The sequence below is a fragment of the Erpetoichthys calabaricus genome, chromosome 2 (genome assembly GCF_900747795.2).
Source record: "Erpetoichthys calabaricus chromosome 2, fErpCal1.3, whole genome shotgun sequence".
In the NCBI taxonomy this organism is placed as follows: domain Eukaryota; kingdom Metazoa; phylum Chordata; class Cladistia; order Polypteriformes; family Polypteridae; genus Erpetoichthys; species Erpetoichthys calabaricus.
This window is the reverse complement of record NC_041395.2, coordinates 345,264,045-345,286,069: the sequence shown is the minus strand read 5'-3', so window position 1 is coordinate 345,286,069 and position 22,025 is coordinate 345,264,045. Positions and strand designations below refer to the sequence as shown.

General features: G+C 42.3%; 1 protein-coding gene across 2 annotated transcripts in view; it reads right to left on the bottom strand.

Moving 5' to 3' along the window:
- The window catches only part of LOC114647383 (protein inscuteable homolog), a 646,645-nt gene that overhangs the window by 245,130 nt on the left and 379,490 nt on the right, over positions 1–22,025 (bottom strand). Inside the window, exon 1 of one of the 2 annotated variants that reach the window (XM_028796087.2) lies at positions 17,279–17,876. The exons of the other annotated variant lie outside the window; for it this stretch is intronic. Coding sequence (XP_028651920.2) covers positions 17,279–17,395 — 117 coding nt within the window. The 5' untranslated portion in view covers positions 17,396–17,876. Of the gene's footprint in view, positions 1–17,278; positions 17,877–22,025 lie in introns of those variants that run through there. 2 annotated transcript variants of the gene reach the window in all.

The window sequence follows — 22,025 nt, the reverse complement described above, 5'->3', positions numbered from 1 at the left end:
CTGTACATCCTCATCAAACACCCAATGCAAATGTTACCTGATGTGGGGAAAAAATGATTTTGAGTCTGCAACATAACAAAATGAGTAAAACGTGAGGGGTCTGAATACTTTCTGAGTTGACTGCAAATATAATCTTATATATAAACATCTACACATGGAAGTGTGTGTGTCTGTCTGTCTGACCCGGAAGAGAGAGTTGGAGTCAGGGTAAGGGTTTCACCTCCGAGGATACACAAGCGCGGCCAGCATGTTGGCAAAGTGAAACCTCAGAAGAAAGTTGCTTAGCCGCTAATGCACAAGCGATGCGAGCAAATTGGCAAAATAAGTAGTTGCCACGTGCAAAAGTTCGCTGATGACACTGCAATCGTGGGCTGCATCAGAAGTGGGCAGGAGGAGGAGTATAGGAACCTAATGAAGGACTTTGTTAAATGGTGCGACTCAAACCACCTACACCTGAACACCAGCAAAACCAAGGAGCTGGTGGTGGATTTTAGGAGGCCCAGGCCCCTCCTGGACCCCGTGATCATCAGAGGTGACTGTGTGCAGAGGGTGCAGACCTATAAATACCTGGGAGTGCAGCTGGATGATAAACTGGACTGGACTGCCAATACTGATGCTCTGTGCAAGAGAGGACAGAGCCGACTATACTTCCTTAGAAGGCTGGCGTCCTTCAACATCTGCAATAAGATGCTGCAGATGTTCTATCAGACGGTTGTGGCGAGCGCCCTCTTCAACGCGGTGGTGTGCTGGGGAGGCAGCATTAAGAAGAAGGACGCCTCACGCCTGGACAAACTGGCGAGGAAGGCAGGCTCTATTGTTGGCACGGAGCTGGACAGTTTGACATCTGTGGCGGAGCGACGGGCACTCGGCAGGCTCCTGTCAATCATAGAGAATCCACTGCATCCACTGAACAGGATCATCTCCAGACAGAAGAGCAGCTTCAGCGACAGACTGCTGTCACCGTCCTGCTCCACTGACAGACTGAGGAGATCACTCCTCCACCACACTATGTAACTCTTCAATTCCACCCGGGGGGTAAACGTTAACATTATACAAAGTTATTGTCTGTTATACCTGCATTGTTATCAATCTTTAATTTAATATTGTTTGTTTTGTATCAGTAAGGTGCTGCTAGAGTATGTGAATTTCCCCTTGGGATTAAGAAAGTATCTATCTATCTATCTATCTATCTATCTATCTATCTATCTATCTATCTATCTATCTATCTATCTATCTATCTATCTCCTTTCAATTACCTGACATTTCCACATTTCAATTTTTTTCCGACAATTTCAAATTTCTAGGACCACGGGCTTTTTACAGCACGGCCTTACAAAGCTAGTATTATACAACCTTTTTTTCTTCTTTGAGCCCTCCATGACAGTCGTATGAAAATAAAGGCAGCAGACTTGCACAGGGTGAACAGGAGTAGAGAATATACTGTTCACACAACGCTTCCTACAACACAGCATTTGATTTGGAGTGATCTAGTGCAAACGTATCGCCTCTTCCACATCAGAAGCACAGATTGTACCAAGTGTGACACCCATAAGGCAGAACAGGTTTATCAGAAATCAAGACCCATTAGGTCAACTTCACAAACAGCAGGCTACAAAAAAATCCTGCAGCAGTGAAGGTCACCATGAGCACAGTTGCCTTCATAGTTTTTCGTAATTTAATCCTCTTGCCTTCACCCTGTACACCTTTGACTATAAATATAACACCAGGTCACATCACTAGAAGAAATTTTCTGAAGATTCTACACTTAAGGGTGGTGGTGACAAAGTGGATGAGATTGAGGAGAGGAGTCGGGGTGAGAACTTTGCCTCTTGGAGCATTAAGAATTGTCTGCAACTTAACATTAGCAAAACCAAGGAACCGTTTATTGATTTCTGCCGTACCAAGCAGCCTTCTACATCCAGTCTCTATGCAGGGAGTGCATGAGGAGGTCGTGCATAACTACAAGTACATGCGTGAGACCGGTCTCCATTCAATCGATTGTACATGATTAGGAAAAGCATGCACCTCTCTACAGAAGGTTCCACATCTGAAAAACCAAGCCATGAGGTTGAAAGAGATTGCAGACAGAATTGTGTTGAGGCAAAGATCTGAGGAAGGCTATAGAAATATTCCTCCATCATTGCTGGTCTCTTAATACAAAGGAATTATGTAAGAATGGCAAGAGCAAGGCTCTTAGGAGACTGTGATCCTTTAATGTTTAACTGTGCAGACTGCATGTCTATTGTCAGTCATTAGCACTAAAACAGAAGTAACATCCATCCATCCATCCATTTTCCAACCCGCTGAATCCGAACACAGGGTCATGGGGGTCTGCTGGAGCCAATCCCAGCCAACACAGGGCACAAGGCAGGAACCAATCCCGGGCAGGGCGCCATCCCACCGCAGGACACACACACACACACACACCAAGCACACACTAGGGCCAATTTAGAATGTACTTGGACTGTGGGAGGAAACTGGAGGACCTGGAGGAAACCCATGCAGGCACGGGGAGAACATACAAACTCCACGCAGGGAGGACCTGGGAAGCAAACCCAGATCTCCTAACTACGAGGCAGCAGCGCTACCACTGTGCCACCATTCCGCCCATTATGTGATATCATCCATCCATCCATTTTCCAACCCACTGAATCCGAACACAGGGTCACGGGGGTCTGCTGGAGCCAATCCCAGCCAACACAGGGCACAAGGCAGAAACCAATCCCGGGCAGGGTGCCAACCCACCACAGATGTGATATCATCTAATGTTAACTTCTGCTCCGCACTTGTAATATTTTTATTTTTATACTGTATTGAGGATTACTTCTATTCTGTTCTGTGTATTGTATTATATTGACCCCCTTCTTTTTGACACCCACTGCACACCCGACCTACCTGGTAAGGGTCTCTCTTTGAACTGCCTTTCCCAAGGTTTTCCATTTTTTCCCTACAAGGGAGTTTTTTCTTTGTCTTCTTAGAGAGTCAAGGCTGGGGTGCTGCCAAGAGGCAGGGCCTGTTAAAACCCATTGTGGCACTTCTTGTGTGATTTTGGGCTATAGAAAAATAAATTGTATTTTACTGTATTGTAATGTGGCTAGTGACATCCTTCACACATTCTTATAACTCTGTGATGGCCAGTGTGGTGTGTTGGGTCAGTAATATGACTTCAAGAGAGGCCTATTGAATCAACAAGCTAATTAAAAGGGCAGGCTCATTGTGTAACATACTCTGGACCCCCTGGAGGGTGATGTGGAGCAGAGAATGAAAACAAAACCGAGTGTCATTATGAACAATGCTGCACGCCCTCCCACTGAGTACTTTCAGACAAGTTATTCAGCCGAGGTGTGTCAAAAAAGCGCGACTGTGGCTCCTTTACTGCATAACTCTGGCAATATGCCTGCATAATGCTTTACTCTCACTGTAACTGTGAAGTCGGAAGTTTTCTTTCTTTTCAGTTTTATTTATATTTAGTCATTCCAGTGTGAATTTCAGAGGGGTTTGCTGTCTGTCATAATATAAGTGGATTTGTTGTGTGTTATAATATACTAGCTGTGTAAGCCCATGCTGTAAAATATGCCCTAGCTCTCAGAAATTATTGAAATCATCAGAGAAAAAATGGAAATGCAGAGCCGGAGGTTTCGTTTTGCGGACGTGCTCGTTCCCTACCAACCACCCCCAGCACTAACCTGAACCCCAACCCAAATATATTAACAGCTAAGGGAGTTTCTCTCTCCTCCGAGGTTTCGTTTTGCCAATGTGCTCATCTTGGGCCGCCTTACCAGCTCTTGGCGCTTCATGCTGTAGCCTCGCACTTCCGGGCTGGACAGAGAGGCAGACACACACACTTCCACGCATAGACATTTATATATAAGATGTATTTATTGATTTAATTGAGCTTTTTAAAAAACAAAATTCTCTCCTAGGGTTAAATAAATGCTGTCTTTCTAATTCTTAAATGGAAGAAGTTTCTAACAACATGGTTCTTCCTGGATCTCGTCACCCAACCATACTGATGATCAGGGGAGAAGGATTTTGGTAAGAGAGGTGACCAAAACCTCAATGGTCACTATGTCTCAGCTCCAGAGATGTGAAAATGGAAGAAACTTCCAGCATGACAACCAGTCATTGCTACACTTGGACTTTAAGACACCTAGAAGGCTGGACACATGTATCTGAAAGCAAAACGGATTACTTTTCTGTTAATGTTGCCCTTTTGGCCTCCTATAGTTCTTCTCTTACCCTGACTTCTGTCCAGCGAAGGTTATTCTGTCTGGGTACCATCTCTGCTAAGCTCATTTTAGCTTCCTGTTGGTAACCTCATAACTCACTCTCTGTAAACTTCTGGAAATCCTCTTTCTTTATTCTAACCCTGCTTGAACTTTTGGCAGTGCGGATCAATGGATCATCTGGCTCCAATACACAGTGTGGAAAGACAGCCCCCGGATGTCCCAAAACACACATGTTTATTATTCTATATAATAAACGACACCACAATACCTAAATCAACCAGTCTCTTCAGTCTCTCAATACTTCTGCTGGCTTTACTCCTCTCCTCCCAAGCTGTGTCTTCTTCCTCCTGACTCCGGCTCGTCTACTGGAGGGAGGCGGCCCCTTTTGTAACAACCCGGATGTGCTCCAGGTGCTCTGTGACAATCTTCCGGTGGCATGTCCTGGTGTGGCGGAGGTGCTGCAGTCCAGGGCTCCAGGATTGCACCTGGAATTCCTTCTGGCAGCACTTTCAAGTGGGGCGGAAGTGCTGCCATCCAGGGTTCCATAAACATCTGGTGGTGGCCACGAGCCCCAACAGGGATGAGCATCCAAGCTCTGATCCCGTGGCCCCCATACAGACCAGGGCCCAGGGGAGGTTTTGTCACTCTCCCGGTTCTTCCAGACGTTCCGGCTGGGTAGGAAACCCCAGCCGACCACCACAACAGACATGGAAAAATTTGTTAGTGTACTTATAACTCATTCAAAAAAGTGTTGTATGCCTCCTGAAAAGTGATTAAATGAAAAGCAGTTGTGCTCTGTATACCTGCATGTCTTTGATATGTCATCAAGTAAAGCAAAGCAAATGTGTGATCAAGTACTGCTTATTCCACAACAGTGGTTCCAAACTCGGTCCTGAGGACCCACTGTGGCTGCAGGTTTTGATACCAGCCAAATTCACAAGTAGTGATAATGATTGCTCTCATTTATTTAGATGGTCTTTTTTCCCCTTCTCTTATTCTGCCCTTATAAAAGCACAGCAATATGATTTTTACATTTATAAGACACTAGCTGAAATACCCAGTGTTGCCCGGGTGGAAAATAAAGTGTTTTTTTTTAATTGTTTGAGAAAAACATAATTAAATAAAAAAACACATCTTTAAAAATAAAAGTAAATTAACAAACAATAAAAACTCACTAATGTGCTTGTCTTGTGGTCTTGTATGTATGTTATCATCCAGTTGACGCTCAGAACCGGCCAACTCTATTTAATTTGAAAAGCAACAGGGGCACAGTGGTGCTCAAAAATAAAGAATGCTGGCACTGGCAGTTGCCTGCTATATACTAACTGTGTAAAGCACGGGATCCTAGAAAGTACTGAAATCGGCAGAACTACTCTGGGCATCTCTCTGCTATGAGGATTCGTGTTGCCAACATGCTCGGATCATTTGTACATTAGCAGCTAAGTGACTGTCTTTCCTATGAGGTTTCCTTTTGCCAGTGTGCTGGCCTCGCTTGTGTATCCTCGGAGCTGGAGCCCTCAGCTCAACTCTACATCTCACTTCCGGGCCGGACAGACACACACACTTGCACGCGTAGAACTCTATTTCATTTCAAAAAGAACATTGGTGCGGTGGTGGAGCTCAAACATAAAGAATGCTGGCAGTCACCTCCAGTTCGCCCTCTGGTGGTCGTTCTAAGTGTCAACTGGATGATACCATGCATACAAGATTGTAAGATCACCCCCCCACACACACACACACACACTACCCAGAAGGGGGTGAGTTAAGGTTGATTTCACCCTACAGTATTTTTAGTCGACCATTAAGAAATATGTGTACCAAGTTTCATGAAAATCGCTCTAGCCGTTCGGATGTGATGCTGGAACATACATACATACACACATTGACTTTTATATACAGTCAGGTCCGTAAATATTTGGACAGAGACAACTTTTTTCTCATTTTGGTTCTGTACATTACCACAATGAATTTTAAATGAAACAACTCAGATGCAGTTGAAGTGCAGACTTTCAACTTTAATTCAGTGGGGTGAACAAAACGATTTCATAAAAATGTGAGGCAACTAAAGCATTTTTGTAACAATCCGTTCTTCATTTCAGGGGCTCAAAAGTAATTGGACAATTGACTCTTTGGCTATTTCATGGGCAGGTGTTGTCAAGTCCGTCGTTATGTCATTATCAATTAAGCAGATAAAAGGCCTGGAGTTGATTTGAGGTGTGGTGCTCACATGTGGAAGATTTTGCTGTGAACAGACAACATGCGGTCAAAGGAGCTCTCCATGCAGGTGAAAGAAGCCATCCTTAAGCTGCGAAAACAGAAAAAACCCATCTAAGAAATTGCTACAATATTACGAGTGGCAAAATCTCCAGTTTGGTACATCCTGAGAAAGAAAGCAAGCACTGGTGAACTCAGCAACGCAAAAAGGCCTGGACGTCCACGGAAGACAACAGTGGTGGATGATCGCAGAATCATTTCCATGGAGAAGAGAAACCCCTTCACAACAGTCAACCAAGTGAACAACACTCTCCAGGGGGTAGGCGGGCGTATCGATATCCAAGTCTACCATAAAGAGAAGACTGCATGAAAGTAAATCCAGAGGGTGCACTGCAAGGTGCAAGCCACTCATAAGCCTCAAGAATAGAAAGGCTAGATTGGACTTTGCTAAAGAACATCTAAAAAAGCCAACACAGTTCTGGAAAAACATTCTTTGGACAGATGAAACCAAGATCAACCTCTACCAGAATGATGGCAAGAAAAAAGTATGGAGAAGGCATGGAACAGCTCATTATCCAAAGCATAGCACATCATCTGTAAAACACGGTGGAGGGAGGCAGTGTGATGGCTGCCAGTGGCACTGGGACACTAGTGTTTATTGATGATGTGACACAGGACAGAAGCAGCCGAATGAATTCTGAGGTGTTCAGAGACATACTGTCTACTCAAATCCAGCTAAATACAGCAGTCAAACTGATTCATGATACAGATGGACAATGACCCAAAACATACAGCCAAAGCAACCCAGGAGTTTATTAAAGCAAAGAAGTGGAAAATTCTTGAATGGCCAAGTCAGTCACCTGATCTTAACCCAACTGATCAGGCATTTCACTTGTTGAAGACTAAACTTCAGACAGAAAGGCCCACAAACAAACAGCAACTGAAAGTAAAGGCCTGGCAGAGCATTCAAAAGGAGGAAACCCAACATCTGGTGATGTCCAGGAGTTCAAGACTTCAGGCTGTCATTGCCAGCAAAGGGTTTTCAACCAAACATTAGAAATGAACATTTGATTTCCAGTTATTTAATTTGTCCAATTACTTTGGAGCCCCAGAAATGAAGAGATTGTGTTCAAAAAATGCTTTAGTTGCCTCACATTTTTATGCAATCGTTTTGTTCACCCCACTGAATTAAAGCTGAAAGTCTGCACTTCAACTTCATCGGAGTTGTTTCATTTAAAATTCATTGTGGTAATGTAGAGAACCAAAATGAGAAAAAAGTGGTCTCTGTCCAAATATTTATGGACCTAACTGTATATAGATTTAGAAATATCTTTACTTTTCCTTGAAACGCTTACCTCTTTTGTTGTTTCCTATTGTTTTGTTATTTTTTTGTGCAGTTTGCACTCTTCATTGTCTTATATATACACATCTACGTGTGGAAGTGTGTATTTGTGTGTGTCTGTCTGTCCGGCCCGGAAGTGACAGGTGGAGTCGGGGTAAGGGCTCCACCTCCGAGGAAACAGAAAACTCGCTTAACTATTAATAACACAAGCGAGGTGAGAACGTTGGCAAACCGAAACCTCCGAAGAAAGACAAAGTCGCTTGGCCACTAATGCACAAGCAATGCGAGTATGTCGTCAAAACGAATCCTCCTAGGAGAGAGATGCCCAGAGGAGTTCTTTTCAATTACCTGACATCTCTACATTTCCATTTTTTTTTTTTTTTTGACGATTTCAATAGTTTCTAGGACCCCGGGCTTTTTGCAGCACAGGTTTTCTGCCTCACTCCGTGCTGTCCGTGCAACGTGACTGGAAGAGAGCTTAAACAACTCGGCACATCCACATAAAAAACAACAAATGGTGAGCTTTCTGGAAGGCTTTTACTGGACGTACCTCATTGTAAACTGAAATATATACAAAAGAAACATACTGGTATATTCAGGTGTACAACCAAAGACAATAAAGAATGATTTACACAAAGCAATACATACCAGGCAGTACACATTAAACAATAAAGCTTTAAAATACACTTACAAGGCGAGTGATTTCCACGGTTGGATCAAGACAAAGAGAAGTGTGTAGACAGAGGTTCAGATTGCTGCGTACCACAACTAAACAGACCCTGGGGTTTATATTCCTTAAAGATATGCTTCGGACATTACTGAAAGAAGACATAAAGGGTTGCCTACATGAGACAGTTGGGGTGTATTGTATTCAAATGTTTATTATGGGACCTACTTGCTTTATGTGAGTTTCATAGACTTTTATAGCACCACTGTGAGTATGGGAGGTGACTGACTGGTGTGTTAATAAATGACAAGATGAAGGGGGAAGCACAGCTCAACAAATCACAGCTAACAGCTAACAACATGTGGGGCAGAACAACAGGCTTACACGGCTAGTATCCTAATAATGATAATTAAAACAAACAGAACTGACAGCCAGGTAAACAACACTGAATGATGAAAGGCTGCAATAACTTTAGTGTCAGACCCACTAATTAGGAGATAATAAATTAAACAATCAGAACACCTGGAAAAAGAGAATGAAAATCAGGCTGAAAATTGTTTAAAAGTTAAAAAAAAATATCCCCTTATAAATGCTTAGTACATTTTAATAAAAGTTTACCAAACTTAGTTTTGTTATTTCTCCATTGACTCCAAAACACAGAAACTGGGAAATAACAGCTCACTTACTTGGGCTAGGAGTCCAATTAAAAACAAAAGATGGTTGGAACAAAAACCTGCAACCACAGTGGGTCCCCAGGACTGAGTTTGGGAAGCACTGGCCTACAACAATATCCTAAAATGGCCTGGGGCCTCATCTATAATGCCGTGCATAGAACTCACACTATAACATGGCGTAAGCACAAAAGCGGAAATGTTCATACGCACAAAAAAATCCAGATGCATAAATCTGTGCGAACGCTAACTTCCACGTTCTTCCACTACATAAATCCCGGTCAGCATGATAAGTAACGCATGTGCATGCGCCTGCTGTCCCGCCCCAACTCCTCCCAGAATTACACCTCTTTGAATATGCAAATCAATATAAAAAGCCCTTAAGTTCAGCATTCTGTGAAAAGACAATAACAAAAACACAGGGGAAAATAGAAGAATTTCAGCGAAAACCATGTGGAGGCAAGGAAAAGCTTACTATTTGTTGGTTTAAACAGTGATATCATCAACAAAAGGAAGTTGATCGAGTGACACAGAGTGTCGGAGAAACTCGAAAGCTCAAGTTCACAAAGTCGCACAGTGCCCGAAATAAAAAAGAAGTTGTCAGATATCAAAATCACCGTGAAAAGGCGAGTCATAGCCCACCATCTGAGTGTCATATGAAAGCTTATAAGGGTACAGAGGAAAAAAAAGGGCACACAGTGGGGAAAAAAGCACGAAATGTCAACTTTAATCTCGAAATTTCCACTTTAATCATGTAGTTTATTTTGTCATTAAAGTAGAACATCATAAACTTCATCTTAAAATCGTTGAATTTACTGGTTTCTCAAATCCTATCATAACTAAAGTAGCACGTTAAATGCTTTGTTTTGTATTTGATCGTCTATGAGCTCTATGTGTGTGAATCACTATGTGCTTCCGGGCTTTCTCTTCCTCCGACAGGACACAGAATCCATTAAATTCATGATATTACAGCTCTCTGAATAATTAAAATACTGAGATATATACTTGATATCATTTTCATGATGATAGGAGTTAAAGCATGTTATTAAACATGGGAACACGGTGGCGCAATGATTGTTCATGCCTCACGCAAGATGCTTGCTGCGCCATGCACGACCTTCGATGAAATACTTTATTGTAGCAATACTGCCTCTTTCAAACGTACTAACCGCCAATTCCTGTCCTTACTTTTCTTTCTCCAAATACCCAATCGCCACACAATCAGCTCTGTAATAGACGTTAAGCCATCTGTAAGCTTAGAATGCCGATTCCTCAAAACTTTTAAGGAACACTGAAATATCTTCGTAGTACGTGTTTAATTATTCTATCCATCCAGTGTCGCACCAGTCCCAGCAAGAATACAGCACGAGGCAGGAACAATACATGAACGGAGCGCCAGCTCCTCGCTAGCACTGCAACTCCATGTCCTTGCATGTTTAGTTATTAACAATATAGATTATTTAAATGGTGCTAAAGTTTTATCTGTATAATATAATAAACATATTTTGCTGCATTTCATCTTAAAAATGATATTGTCATCATCATAAATACGCGCTTTATAAAGTGGCTCAGGTTGTGCAATATTATAACTCTATTGCAAGTTTACAGTGAGGTGATTGTACTTATACTGTAAGTACAAACAGTTCTACAAGGAGCATTTGATGGACTGATTGAGTGCGTTTATAGTTCTTGGGATGAAACTGTTTTTGAACCATGAGGTCCGTACAGGAAAGGCTCTGAAGCGTTTGCCATGTGAGAGCAGTTCAATAGACAGCATGGCTGAGGCAGCATGTGCTTGATGCTGTATACTGATAATTCTCTTTCCGATCAGCTGCTGTAGAGCTGTGATTCCACTCTCAGATACAGTGATATAAATACTCCGAGTGGTGCAGTGAGAGTAATATGGACAAAGATGATCCGCTGTGGCAACACCTAACGGGAGCAGCTGAGCGAAGAAGGTACAATACGCTAAAGCAGGTATTGTATTTAGAATAGTTTGACCATTCTGTGGACAGGTTACAGGTTGATTACAATTAGATGCATTAACTAATAAACAATATGCAGTTAATTTCAGTGTATTTATAAAGCCACATCAGGGATGTGGATAAAAATGAAAAAAATGAAAGGGTAACCACACAGGAACAGTAGCACTGCTTTGATACTGGGTGCCGCCAGTCTGCATAACAGAGCTGAGAACTTGCGTATGCCAGGGTATGAGCTACCGTGGAAATGTGCATGGCTTTATGCCAAGTTTAGGTTTTATACATCGCGATTTGAACATGGAAACGTTCATACGCAACATTTTTGTGCGTACGCACTGTTTATACATGAGGCCCCTGGACACATTTGCTGGTACTCCAAGAAAAGATCCTAAATAACTGGAGACGAGTGATTTTTCAAACTTGCTGTTTTCTTTAAATAGTATCACACAAGTCTCCACTCGTGCAATCTAGACTCTTTAAATGGAGAAAAGGCATCACCCTGCTGTTTGGTATCATGAACATGGAGCAGAGAAAGCAGAGGAGAGAGTTATCTGAAGAGATCATGGAAAAACAAAATTCTACACAAGCATGTTAAACGGCAAAGTCCAGAACAGGGGTGTCAAACTCCAGTCCTGGAGGGCCACAGTGGCTGCAGGTTTTCATTCTAACCATGTTCTTAATTAGTGACCTGTTTTTGCTGCTAATTAACTTCTTCTGCATTCATTTTAATTAACTTGACTCAGGCCCCTTAGTTGTTTCTTTTTCCTTAATTAGCAGCCAAACAATAATGAGGCACAAAACAAGGACCACTTGACCGGCACACAATATCTGAAAATAAAGAAAGGTGAACATCTCAATAAGGTTGATCTCTCAGGTCTTAGAAAAAACAGAAAATCAACAGTTTTGGAAATGTCTGCTGCGGCAATGAGCCATGGAATTAAACAACGGGTTTAATCAACTGCAAAAATTGGCTTCTCATTAAGAGACTGGTTGGAGTGAAATTGGTTGGCATTTGAAGCTCCAATTTAGGTGGTCAACTGTTGGTTTGTTTCACATCTCATTTCTGTTTGGCTGCCATTTAATGAAGAAAAGAATCAACTCAGAGGACTGAATCCTTAAAAACAGGGCTATTAAAATGTAGGAGTTAATTAGCAGTGAAAACTGGTCACTGATTAGGAAAAGGGTTAGAATGAAAACCTGCAGCCACTGAGGCCCTCTAGGCCCGTAGTTCGACAGCCGTGGTCTTGAACATGGGTTCTCAAACTCAGTCCTGGGGACCCTTTTGTGGCTGCAGGTTTTTGTCCCAACCAGATTCTGTTTTTAATTGGACTCCTGGGCTAATTATGTGAACTGTTATTTCCCAGATTCCGTATTTTGGGAACCATATACTGTAGAAATTAGAAAACTATGTTCGGTTAAAAAAAATATATATTGAAATGTAATGAGTAGTTATATGGGAATAATGTATTTTTTTCTTTTTACGGTAATAATATTTTCATTCTACTTTTCCAGGTGTTCTAATTGTGTAATGCATTATTTACTAATAAGTGGCTCTGACGCTAAAGTAGCTACAGCCTTTCATGATTCAGTGTTGTTTGCCTGGGTGTCTGCTCTGTTCATTTTTAATTGTCATTATTAAGATACAACAAAGGGGGCAAACTGCACAGAGAAAGGGCAAATAGAATGAAATCACAAAAGAAAGTTAAGCATTTAAATCTATAGCAACAATAGAAATATTTCTAAATGTCTTAAATGTAAAAATCATCCTGCTGTGCTTTTCTGAATGTAGAATAAGAGAACAGAAAAAAATATTAGCTAATGAAATGAAATGAGTATTATTAGTGGTTGTCACTGATTATGAATCTGGTTGAAACAAAAACCTGAAGCCACAGTGTGGGACCCCAGGACTAAGTTTGAGAACCCCCTGGTCTAGAAGACCATCTCCAAGCAGCTTAATTTTCCTGAGGCAACAGTTTCAAATATTAATGATGAGTGTAAGATCCATGGGACTTTAGCCAACCTGCCAGGATGCAAGAGGAAGAGCAGCCCTAGAATTAGCAGAAGGATAAAGGGAATAATAGACAAAAAGCCAAGGACAATTTCCAAAGAGATACAAGCTGATCACCAAGGTCAAAGTTCATCAGTGCTTTTTGTGTGACAGTGGGCTCAATGGAAGAAGACCCAGTAGGACTCCACTGTTGAAAGAAAAACATAAAAAAGCCACACTGGAATTTGCTAAAATGCTTATTGGCTATCCACAATGGTACTGGGAGAATGCCCTGTGGACAGATGACAAAAAAGTCACATCATCTCTATGTCCACAGATGAAAAAATGAAGCTCTCAAAGAAAAGACCACCATATTGTGAAACATGGAGGAGGTGCAATTATGTTTTGGGGTTGCTGTGCTGCATCTGACCATGGGGTACCTTGAGTCTGTGCAGGGGACAATGAAATATCAAGACCATCAACACAAATGTACTACCCAGTGTCAGAAAGCTCCATCATGGAACCTCAAACAGGATCGTCTTCTTCTTCTTTTGACTGCTCCCGTTAGGGGTTGCCATAGCGGATCATCTTTTTCCATATATTTCTGATTTCTGCATCTTGTTCTATTACACCCATCACCTACATCAGCGTATCTGCGACCCGAGTTTTCATAGCAGTTTTAATCGTGCCCCCCCTAGAGTTTTTTTGAAAGGAGCCCACTAATACCAATTTGTTCTTTTTTAATTAATGATATATCATAGATGCATATTCTATTATACCTACTTAACTTTTATCGACATTTATCTAACTCTATATTTATTTTTCTAGTATCAGAGTGTAGTTTAAGTTAATTTGTTTTGGTTTCAATAGATGTATTTTTCATATTTTCGATTCTTGTTATCTTTTTTTCACATCTTCGCACTCCCCTTTTTGTTGCTTCGTGCCCCCCTAGGGGGGCTCGCCCCACAGATTGAGAACCACTGATCTACATGTCCTCTCTCACCACATCCATAAAGCTCTTCTTAGGAATTCCTCAATGACCCAAAACACTCAGCTAAAAGAACCCAAGAATGGCTAAGGACAAAACATTGGACTATTCTGGTGTGGCCTTCTATGGTCTTTGATTTGAATCCTATCGAACATCTCTGGAAAGAACAGAACCATGCAGTCTGGAGAAGACACCCTTCAAACCTGACACAGTTGGAGCAGTTTGCTAAGGACGAGTAGGCCAAACAACCTGTGGAGAGCTCTAGGAATCACTTGTTTGAAGTGATTGCCTCCAAATGCTGTCCAACAGAATATTAGTTTAGGTGTTGCTTCATTTTTGTCAATGCCATTTTCATTTGTGTTATTATTTGATGTATTTATACAAACTCTAAAGCATGGGTATTAAACTCTGGGCCTGGTAGGCCGCAGTGGCTGCAGGTTGTCATTCTGACCCTTTTTCTAATCAGTGATAATTAACTTCTTTTCCCTTCATTTTAAATAGCCCTGTTTTTAAGGATTTATTCCTCTGAATTTGTTTCTTTCTTCATTAAATGACAGCCAAACAGAAATGAGATGTGAAACAAGCCGACACATAACCAGCTACACTGGGATTTCAAACTTCAAACAATTTCACTCCAACCAATCTCTTAATGAGAAGCCAATTCTTGCTGTTAATTAAACTCGTTAATTAATTCCATGGCTTGTTGCTGCTCTCATTCTGCCACAGCAGACATTTCCAAAACTGTTGATTTTTCTGTTTTTTTTGTCTCTAAGAACAACGTCAAAATGTTTTGGTGACCTGAGAGATCAACCTTACCGAAACCTTCACCTTTCTTTTTTTTTTATTGTTTGGCTGCTCATTAACGAAAAAGAGACAACTAAGGGGTTATGTTAATGAATTAATAATTATAAATATGTTATTTAATTATGTTAATTAAAATAAATAAAACTAAGGCAAAATAAGTTAATTAGCAGCAAAAAGTGGTCACTAATGAAGAAGATGATTAGAATGAAAACCTGCAGCCACTTTGGCCCTCCAGGACTTGAGTTCAACACCCATGCTCTAAAGCAAAGTTTGATTTTTGTTAAACTAGGGGGCTTTGCCCCCTGCTCGCTTCACTCACACACCCCCTTCCCCCCCCCCCCCGGGGGGCACACTACACGCCAGCCACTTCGCATCTCTGCCACTCGCATTGTGAAGGGGTAGGGCTGAACGCATGCTAAGGAGATGCGGGCGGATCAGCTGCTGCCTTGCTGCTCCTGATGCCAAGCTGTGTGCTCTGCTTGTCGCGCTGTGCGTCGATCATTTAAAAGCCTGTACAGCAGCTGTCCTTTTGTCTCACCACGAGACAAGGCAGGGTCTTGCTTGCTAAGGTTGTAATGTCTAGTCTCGCGTGACGTCAAAGTGTCTTTCCGAGATGATCACGTCTCAACCCAAGAATATTTTATTATAATAGACAGATATGGACTAAACAATGAGGGGTGCCAATTACTTTTCTCAGTTTCAAGTTATTTCAAAGAAAATTGTAGGTTCTTTCTGTTTTGTGCTGGGACACCAACAAGCTTGTTCATGTCTGTAGACAAGAGGAAAACTTCTGTGCAGTTGGTTCAAAGTTGGCTGGTGATGGATCCGTGTCATGCTACTAATCTTAATCCCTAATTTTCCCGTTTTCTTTTTCCTTTTCTCTTCTAGGTTCTGCTCTGTCTGTCTGGCCCCTCTCAACAGTCTATATGGGCATCAGTAGATTTTAACTGGATATGGACCCCTTTTTACCAGGCAATTTGAGGTAGGGTGGTTTGGGGGTTAGGTGACCAGAATTTTTTGGGCCAATCCGGGGACATGGGGGGGGGGGTGGGGGCTAGAATGTACAGATCACGAGTAGGGACTCTAAACACTACAGAGTACAAAGCGAAAGCTTATCACGTGATTTCTCGCCAAAGTTGCAGGATGCGGTAAAGCGTAACCTCCGTCAAAACACCGCGCACGCGCGCCGAGTTCAAATTATCGTGGTGATGAGATACATTCAAAAAAGTGAACCAGCTGAAACCGGGGACGAAATCTTAAAACGGGGACATGTTTCTGAGTGGGGACAGTTGTCCGAAAAAGGGGACTGTCCCCGGAAAACGGGGACGGATGGTCACCTTATTTGGGTGTCAAGCACAATGGTGGCAGAAATGGGGGGTTTGGGGACTGGTTCTCTTTCATCAATTTCTGAATGTATTTTTGTGATTACTGAACTTAAAAAAAAAATCAGAAAAATCAAAAATGGATGAGGTCTACTTCCTAAAAAGCAGCTGGAAGGATGTGCCAACAGGTGATCGCCCCTCAGCTGCCCTCCACAAAACTAAAGGAATTCAGCAGTCTTGAAATGTTTATAGCGCCCTGCTGTGAACGCATTGGACGTTTAGGAAATCAACAACACTATATGTGAATTCAGCAATGGGATTTGAAATTCTTTTAAATGTATGAACTGCATCTGACAAAAAAAATGTTACGGTTCTTCGGGGAGAAACGTTGCATTCTTTTTAATCCATGTCAAGAAATAAAATCTGCCCTGTTGGAAGAGCCTTTGTCTTCTTCCATCCAGTCGTTCGTAGACACCGCGGCTGCTCTGCGCTCTTTCCCCCTTCACAGGTGCGCCTGACCCGGTAGCTGGCTGGTCAGATAAGGAAAGCTGCTGATCTTTAAAAGAGGAGTCGGGTCATCTGCTGCCTTTACAGCCCCGGCGCTCGCACGACAGCTCTAAAGAGCCACGACTTCTGAAACACAAGCAGAACTCCCGGCCAGCCCTTTCAAACAGAGTGAAATATAGCGCCTTTCGTCCCACTGCATTCCTGCCGCGTTTCCACCTTCCACAGATCTGATCCCCCCAGTCCGTGTCAAGAACCCCGCTGACATTTAACGAGCTCTAATTTTTGCTTTACGATCGCTGCTCTGGTGGACTCTGCCAGCATGATCCCAACTTCTGGCTGACACAGAGAGGTGAAACTACCAGACACAGCGGGACTGATAACATCTCCATCCCGTATCCCAAGAAGCACTAGAACGGGGAGCCAAAAAGCCGGCGCCACGTCAGCCGAGCTCACGCACGCAATAGTCTCGAGGAACACTGCGGCCCCCGGCTACCCCTCGGAGAGAGCCGGCGGGGCACGTAAGGTGGCAGAGAGAGCGCGAGAAGCGCACGACAGACTTACTTACCGGAGTTGCCCGGCCCAGCGCTGCGCTGCCGTTGCGATGCGATGCGATGCGTCCGTCTCGCGCGCTCAAGTCTCGAGTGACCCCAGCTTCGGGCGGCGGCGGCGGCGGCGCTTGCATATTTTTTCACTGGGCTCCGCTCCAGGCAGACGCCCAGCTATTCTATTTCTGTCTGCCACCGGCTATTCTTGCACATTTTTGCGGTCAGGCGTAGAACTGCACAGTGACCACTGGCGCTTAAGTTTAATTAAAGACTTTGTTGCGTCTGCGTTTCAAAACAGAAGGGAAAGTTGAAGAAGAAGAAAAAGAAGTAGTAGAAGTAGGGGGGTCAGTGCGATACGCGAAAGAAGTTGGGAACTGAAATCCAGATGTTTCTAGAAAGACCGAGAAAACAAAAGGCTCGAAACGCTGACGTCGGTGCCCCGCGCGCGGGAGTCACTTAAAGGGTGAGCGCCTCGCGCTGCCCGCCAACGGCCTCTTCCCGCCATTCAAAGCCGACTGGACAGCGGCGATGGCAGGTAGGGATGGGCGACGCTCTTTGATTTGTTTGCCATACCTGGACTAGGATCGCCATGCCAGTACTTTTAAAAGTATTGTTGCGTACTCTTCATCGGGCGCTAGCGTTTTAGAATCTTGTGGTTGTGGATTTGAACTTTTGATAAATGCATTAAAACCAAAATCGGGGTCCCGGAGAGCCCCGGTGGCTGCAGGTTTTCATTGTAACCCTTAATTAGTGACCTGTTTGTGTACCTAATTAACTTCTTTTGATTTAATTTTAATTTGACTTTCTCTTGAAGACTCAGACCCCTTTAATTGTTTCTTTCTCCTTAATAGCAGCCAAACAATCATGAGATACAAAATGAGCCAAAACAGGACCAGCAAACTGTGTCCATCACACGATATCTGAAAATAAAGAAAGATTAGGGTCTCAGGAATGCTGATCTGCTCAGACCCCCAAAACATTTTAACAGTGCTCTTAGAAAAGAGAAAAGCAACAATTTCAGAAATGTCTGCTATTGCACAATGAGAGCAGCAACAAGCCTTGGAATTAAAGAGTGGGGGTTTAATTAACGATAAGAAACAGAGCCTGATTAAGCAACTGGTTGGAGTTTGAGGCCCTGACTTAGGTGGTCTTCGTTTGGCTCACTCATTTCACATTTCATTTCTGGTTGGGGGGAGCGGCATGGTGGCACAGTGGGTAGTGCTGCTGCCTCGTAGTTAGGAGACCCGGGTTCACTTCCTGGGTCCTCCCTGTGTGAGGTTTGCATGTTCTCCCTGTGTCTGTGTGGGTTTCCTCGCACAATCCAAAGACATGCAGGTTAGGTGAGTAGTAGTACATACAGAAAGCAACTGTCAAAGGAGGTGTTAGATTGATTTATGACTTTAAGCCCCGCCCCAAATATGAAAATATGATTTATGAAAATATAAAAAAAATATGAAAATATGATTTATGAAAATATAAAAAAAATATGAAAATATGATTTATGAAAATATAAAAATATAATTTATGTAAATATAAAAAATGTGAAAATTTATGAAACTATAAAAATATGAACTATACCCCGCCCCTGCGGGGTTGGACCACCGTCATAATTGATCATCTCTAAACCACACCTTTTAGGGTGGGTCTTTCATAAATCGGACACCTATCACGCCCCATTAACAATACTCACGCCCCCGAGGTACGCCTTTATCTCTCTATCCGCCTATAGGGTTAGGGGTGAGGCGTGTCTCTCACCCCCGACTGTGGGAGGAGACGAAAGAGTTTCTTGTATAAAATTCTAGTCATTTAGTGAAAACGCCACGACACACAAAAGCAAACAGAATGGACGGTCTTGTGAACGCTCCTAAGAAACTGAAAGCAAACAGGGTGTCCAGAAGATTCTAACTGTGCTTTGTGCCGGCCTCATTATATTCGGGAAGGATAGGCTCCTTCTTGGAAACAGCGATCGTGAGCTGTCTCTCAGCATTTCTTTTCACCTCTACCCGGCACAAAGCACAGTTAGAATCGTACCAGACAGAGCTGAAGCGTGGTTCCCGTAACTCCCGTAACGTTCTTCTGGACACCCTGTTTGCTTTCAGTTTCTTAGGAGCGTTCACAAGACCGTCCATTCTGTTTGCTTTTGTGTGTCGTGGCGTTTTCACTAAATGACTAGAATTTTATACAAGAACTCTTTCGTCTCCTCCCACAGTCGGGGGTGAGAGACACGCCTCACCCCTAACCCTATAGGCGGATAGAGAGATAAAGGCGTACCTCGGGGGCGTGAGTATTGTTAATGGGGCGTGATAGGTGTCCGATTTACGAAAGACCCACCCTAAAAGGTGTGGTTTAGAGATGATCAATTATGACGGTGGTCCAACCCCCCAGGGGCGGGGTATAGTTCATATTTTTATAGTTTCATAAATTTTCACATTTTTTATATTTATAGAAATTATATTTTTATATTTTCATATTTTCATAAATTATATTTTCATATTTTTATATTTTTATATTTTCATAAAACATATTTTCATATTTTCATAAACCATATTTGGGGGCGGGGCTTAAAGTCATAAATCAATCTAACACCTCCTTTGACAGTTGGTTTCTGTATGTACTACTACTTAGGTGCATTGGCGATTCTAAATTGGCCCGAGTGTGGGTGTGTGTGCACGCCCTGCGGTGCCCTGCCCGGGGTTTGTTTCCTGCCTTGCGCGCTGGGATTGGCTCCAGCAGACCCCGTGACCCTGTGTTAGGATATAGTGGGTTGGAGGATGGATGGATTTCTGTTTGAGTGCCATTTAAGGGAAGAAATGAAGCAATTCAGAGTATTGATGAAGAAACCCGGAAGAACAGATCTTAAAAAATAAGTTAATTAAAATTAATACATTACAACACAATGCAATTTATTTGTGTATAGCCCAAAATCACACAAGTAGGGCCGCAATGGGCTTTAACAGGCCCTGCCTTTTGACAGCCCCCCCAGCTTTGATTCTCTAAGAAGACAAATAAAAACACCCAAAAAAACCCTTGCAGGTAAAAAAAAAATGGAAGAAACCTTGGGAAAGGCATTTCAAAGAGAGTCCCCTTTCCAGGTAGGTTGGGTGTCAAAAAAAAGGGTGTCAATACAACAAAATACACAGAACAGAACACAAATAATCCTAAATACAATATAATAGTGCAATAAGTACAGAGCAGAATTCAACAGTAGATGATATCACATAATACGATTTGGATTTGTTCAGAGCCCTGCAAGGTTAGGATTAGTGTAGGGGATATTGGACCGAAGTCCATATCAAATTGCATTGGTACACACTCCTATGTATCAAATTTTGATTTTATAGAAACCTCCCATCCTACTAAACACATTTCCATTTTATCTTTTCTTTCCTAACCCTTACTCCTAGGTACTTTATTCTTTTGTTCATTCAGACCCATGTATCTATCAATTTTGTTCCCACGTGAGGGGTTTTCAATACAAATACCTCTTTACTGGTCAAATAAAAAAACACTTTAGGTCTAATTTACTCAGAATTAATTCTGCCTCTCCTCAGGGCATTCAAAGAAACTCACCAATAGGAAAAAGTCATCAAATTAAGCCATATAATACCATAAATACTTCTTAGAATTTATTTAGGGTCAGGAATATTAATTTCTGTCCCTCCTGTATTAACCCTGGTGGCCAAATTAGGATTTCTAAAACACAAAACATTTACCAACATACATAAAAACAAGGATATACCCTTTAACCTCAGGGAACTGAATAATAATTTTATTTTTAATATCAGGGCCCTGTTTTAAAGGGGTTAAGGTAAGGTTTGGAATAGGGGAAAACAATAAACTGTACACAACGCCTTAAATTTAGGGACCCGATAATTAATAATCCTTAACACCAGGGCCCCATTCAAAGGGGTTAAGATAAGGGTTGGAATAAGGGAAGACAATAAACAACCTATACACAACACTTTAAATTTAGGAACCTGGTAAATAATCCTTAACATCAGGGCCCCATTTGTCTAGGGTTAGGGTTAGGGCTAGGGAGACCTCAGCCATCAAGCTGCCTCCCCCTATTGGCAATTCCTCAGCTGAGTCAGTGCTGGGCTAGCTAATCCGATGAGAGGACCCCTCTACCTGACGATTCCTGCGATACTCCATCAGAGATGACTTTACCTTAGGCATGCAAAACAACTTGGCATGTGGGCAGTGGCACCAAGTGTCACATTTGAGTACCAAGAAGAGAAACAGAATAGGTGAGGGTGAGTAACAGATTAGAATACAGATCATATTACTTATGTTTTAGTACTAATGACTAATAACAGAGATGCTATTTGTGTTCTATTCTGCAGTGTTGCACATATTTGCACATTTGACTCACATGCACCTTGTTATATATTATGTGTCTTTATGTTATTTGTCATGGATTCTTCAATGTCCTGTGTTTTATGTAGCACCATGGTCCTGGAGGAACGTTGTTTCGTTTCACTGTATGCTGTATTACTGTATATGGATGAAATGACAATAAATACTCTTGACATGACTTGACTCTTGACTTGAGCAGATTATTGAAGGTTTTGTAAACCATAAGCAGGATTTTAAAGTCAATTCTAAATGACACAGGTAACCAGTGTAGTGACATCAGAACTGGAGAGATGTGCTTGGATTTTCTTTTCCTAGTTAAGATTCTGGCAGCTCCATTCTGCACTTGTTGTAATCGATTGATGTCTTTTTTGGGTGGTCCTGAGAGGAGTGCGTTACAGTAATCTAGTCGAC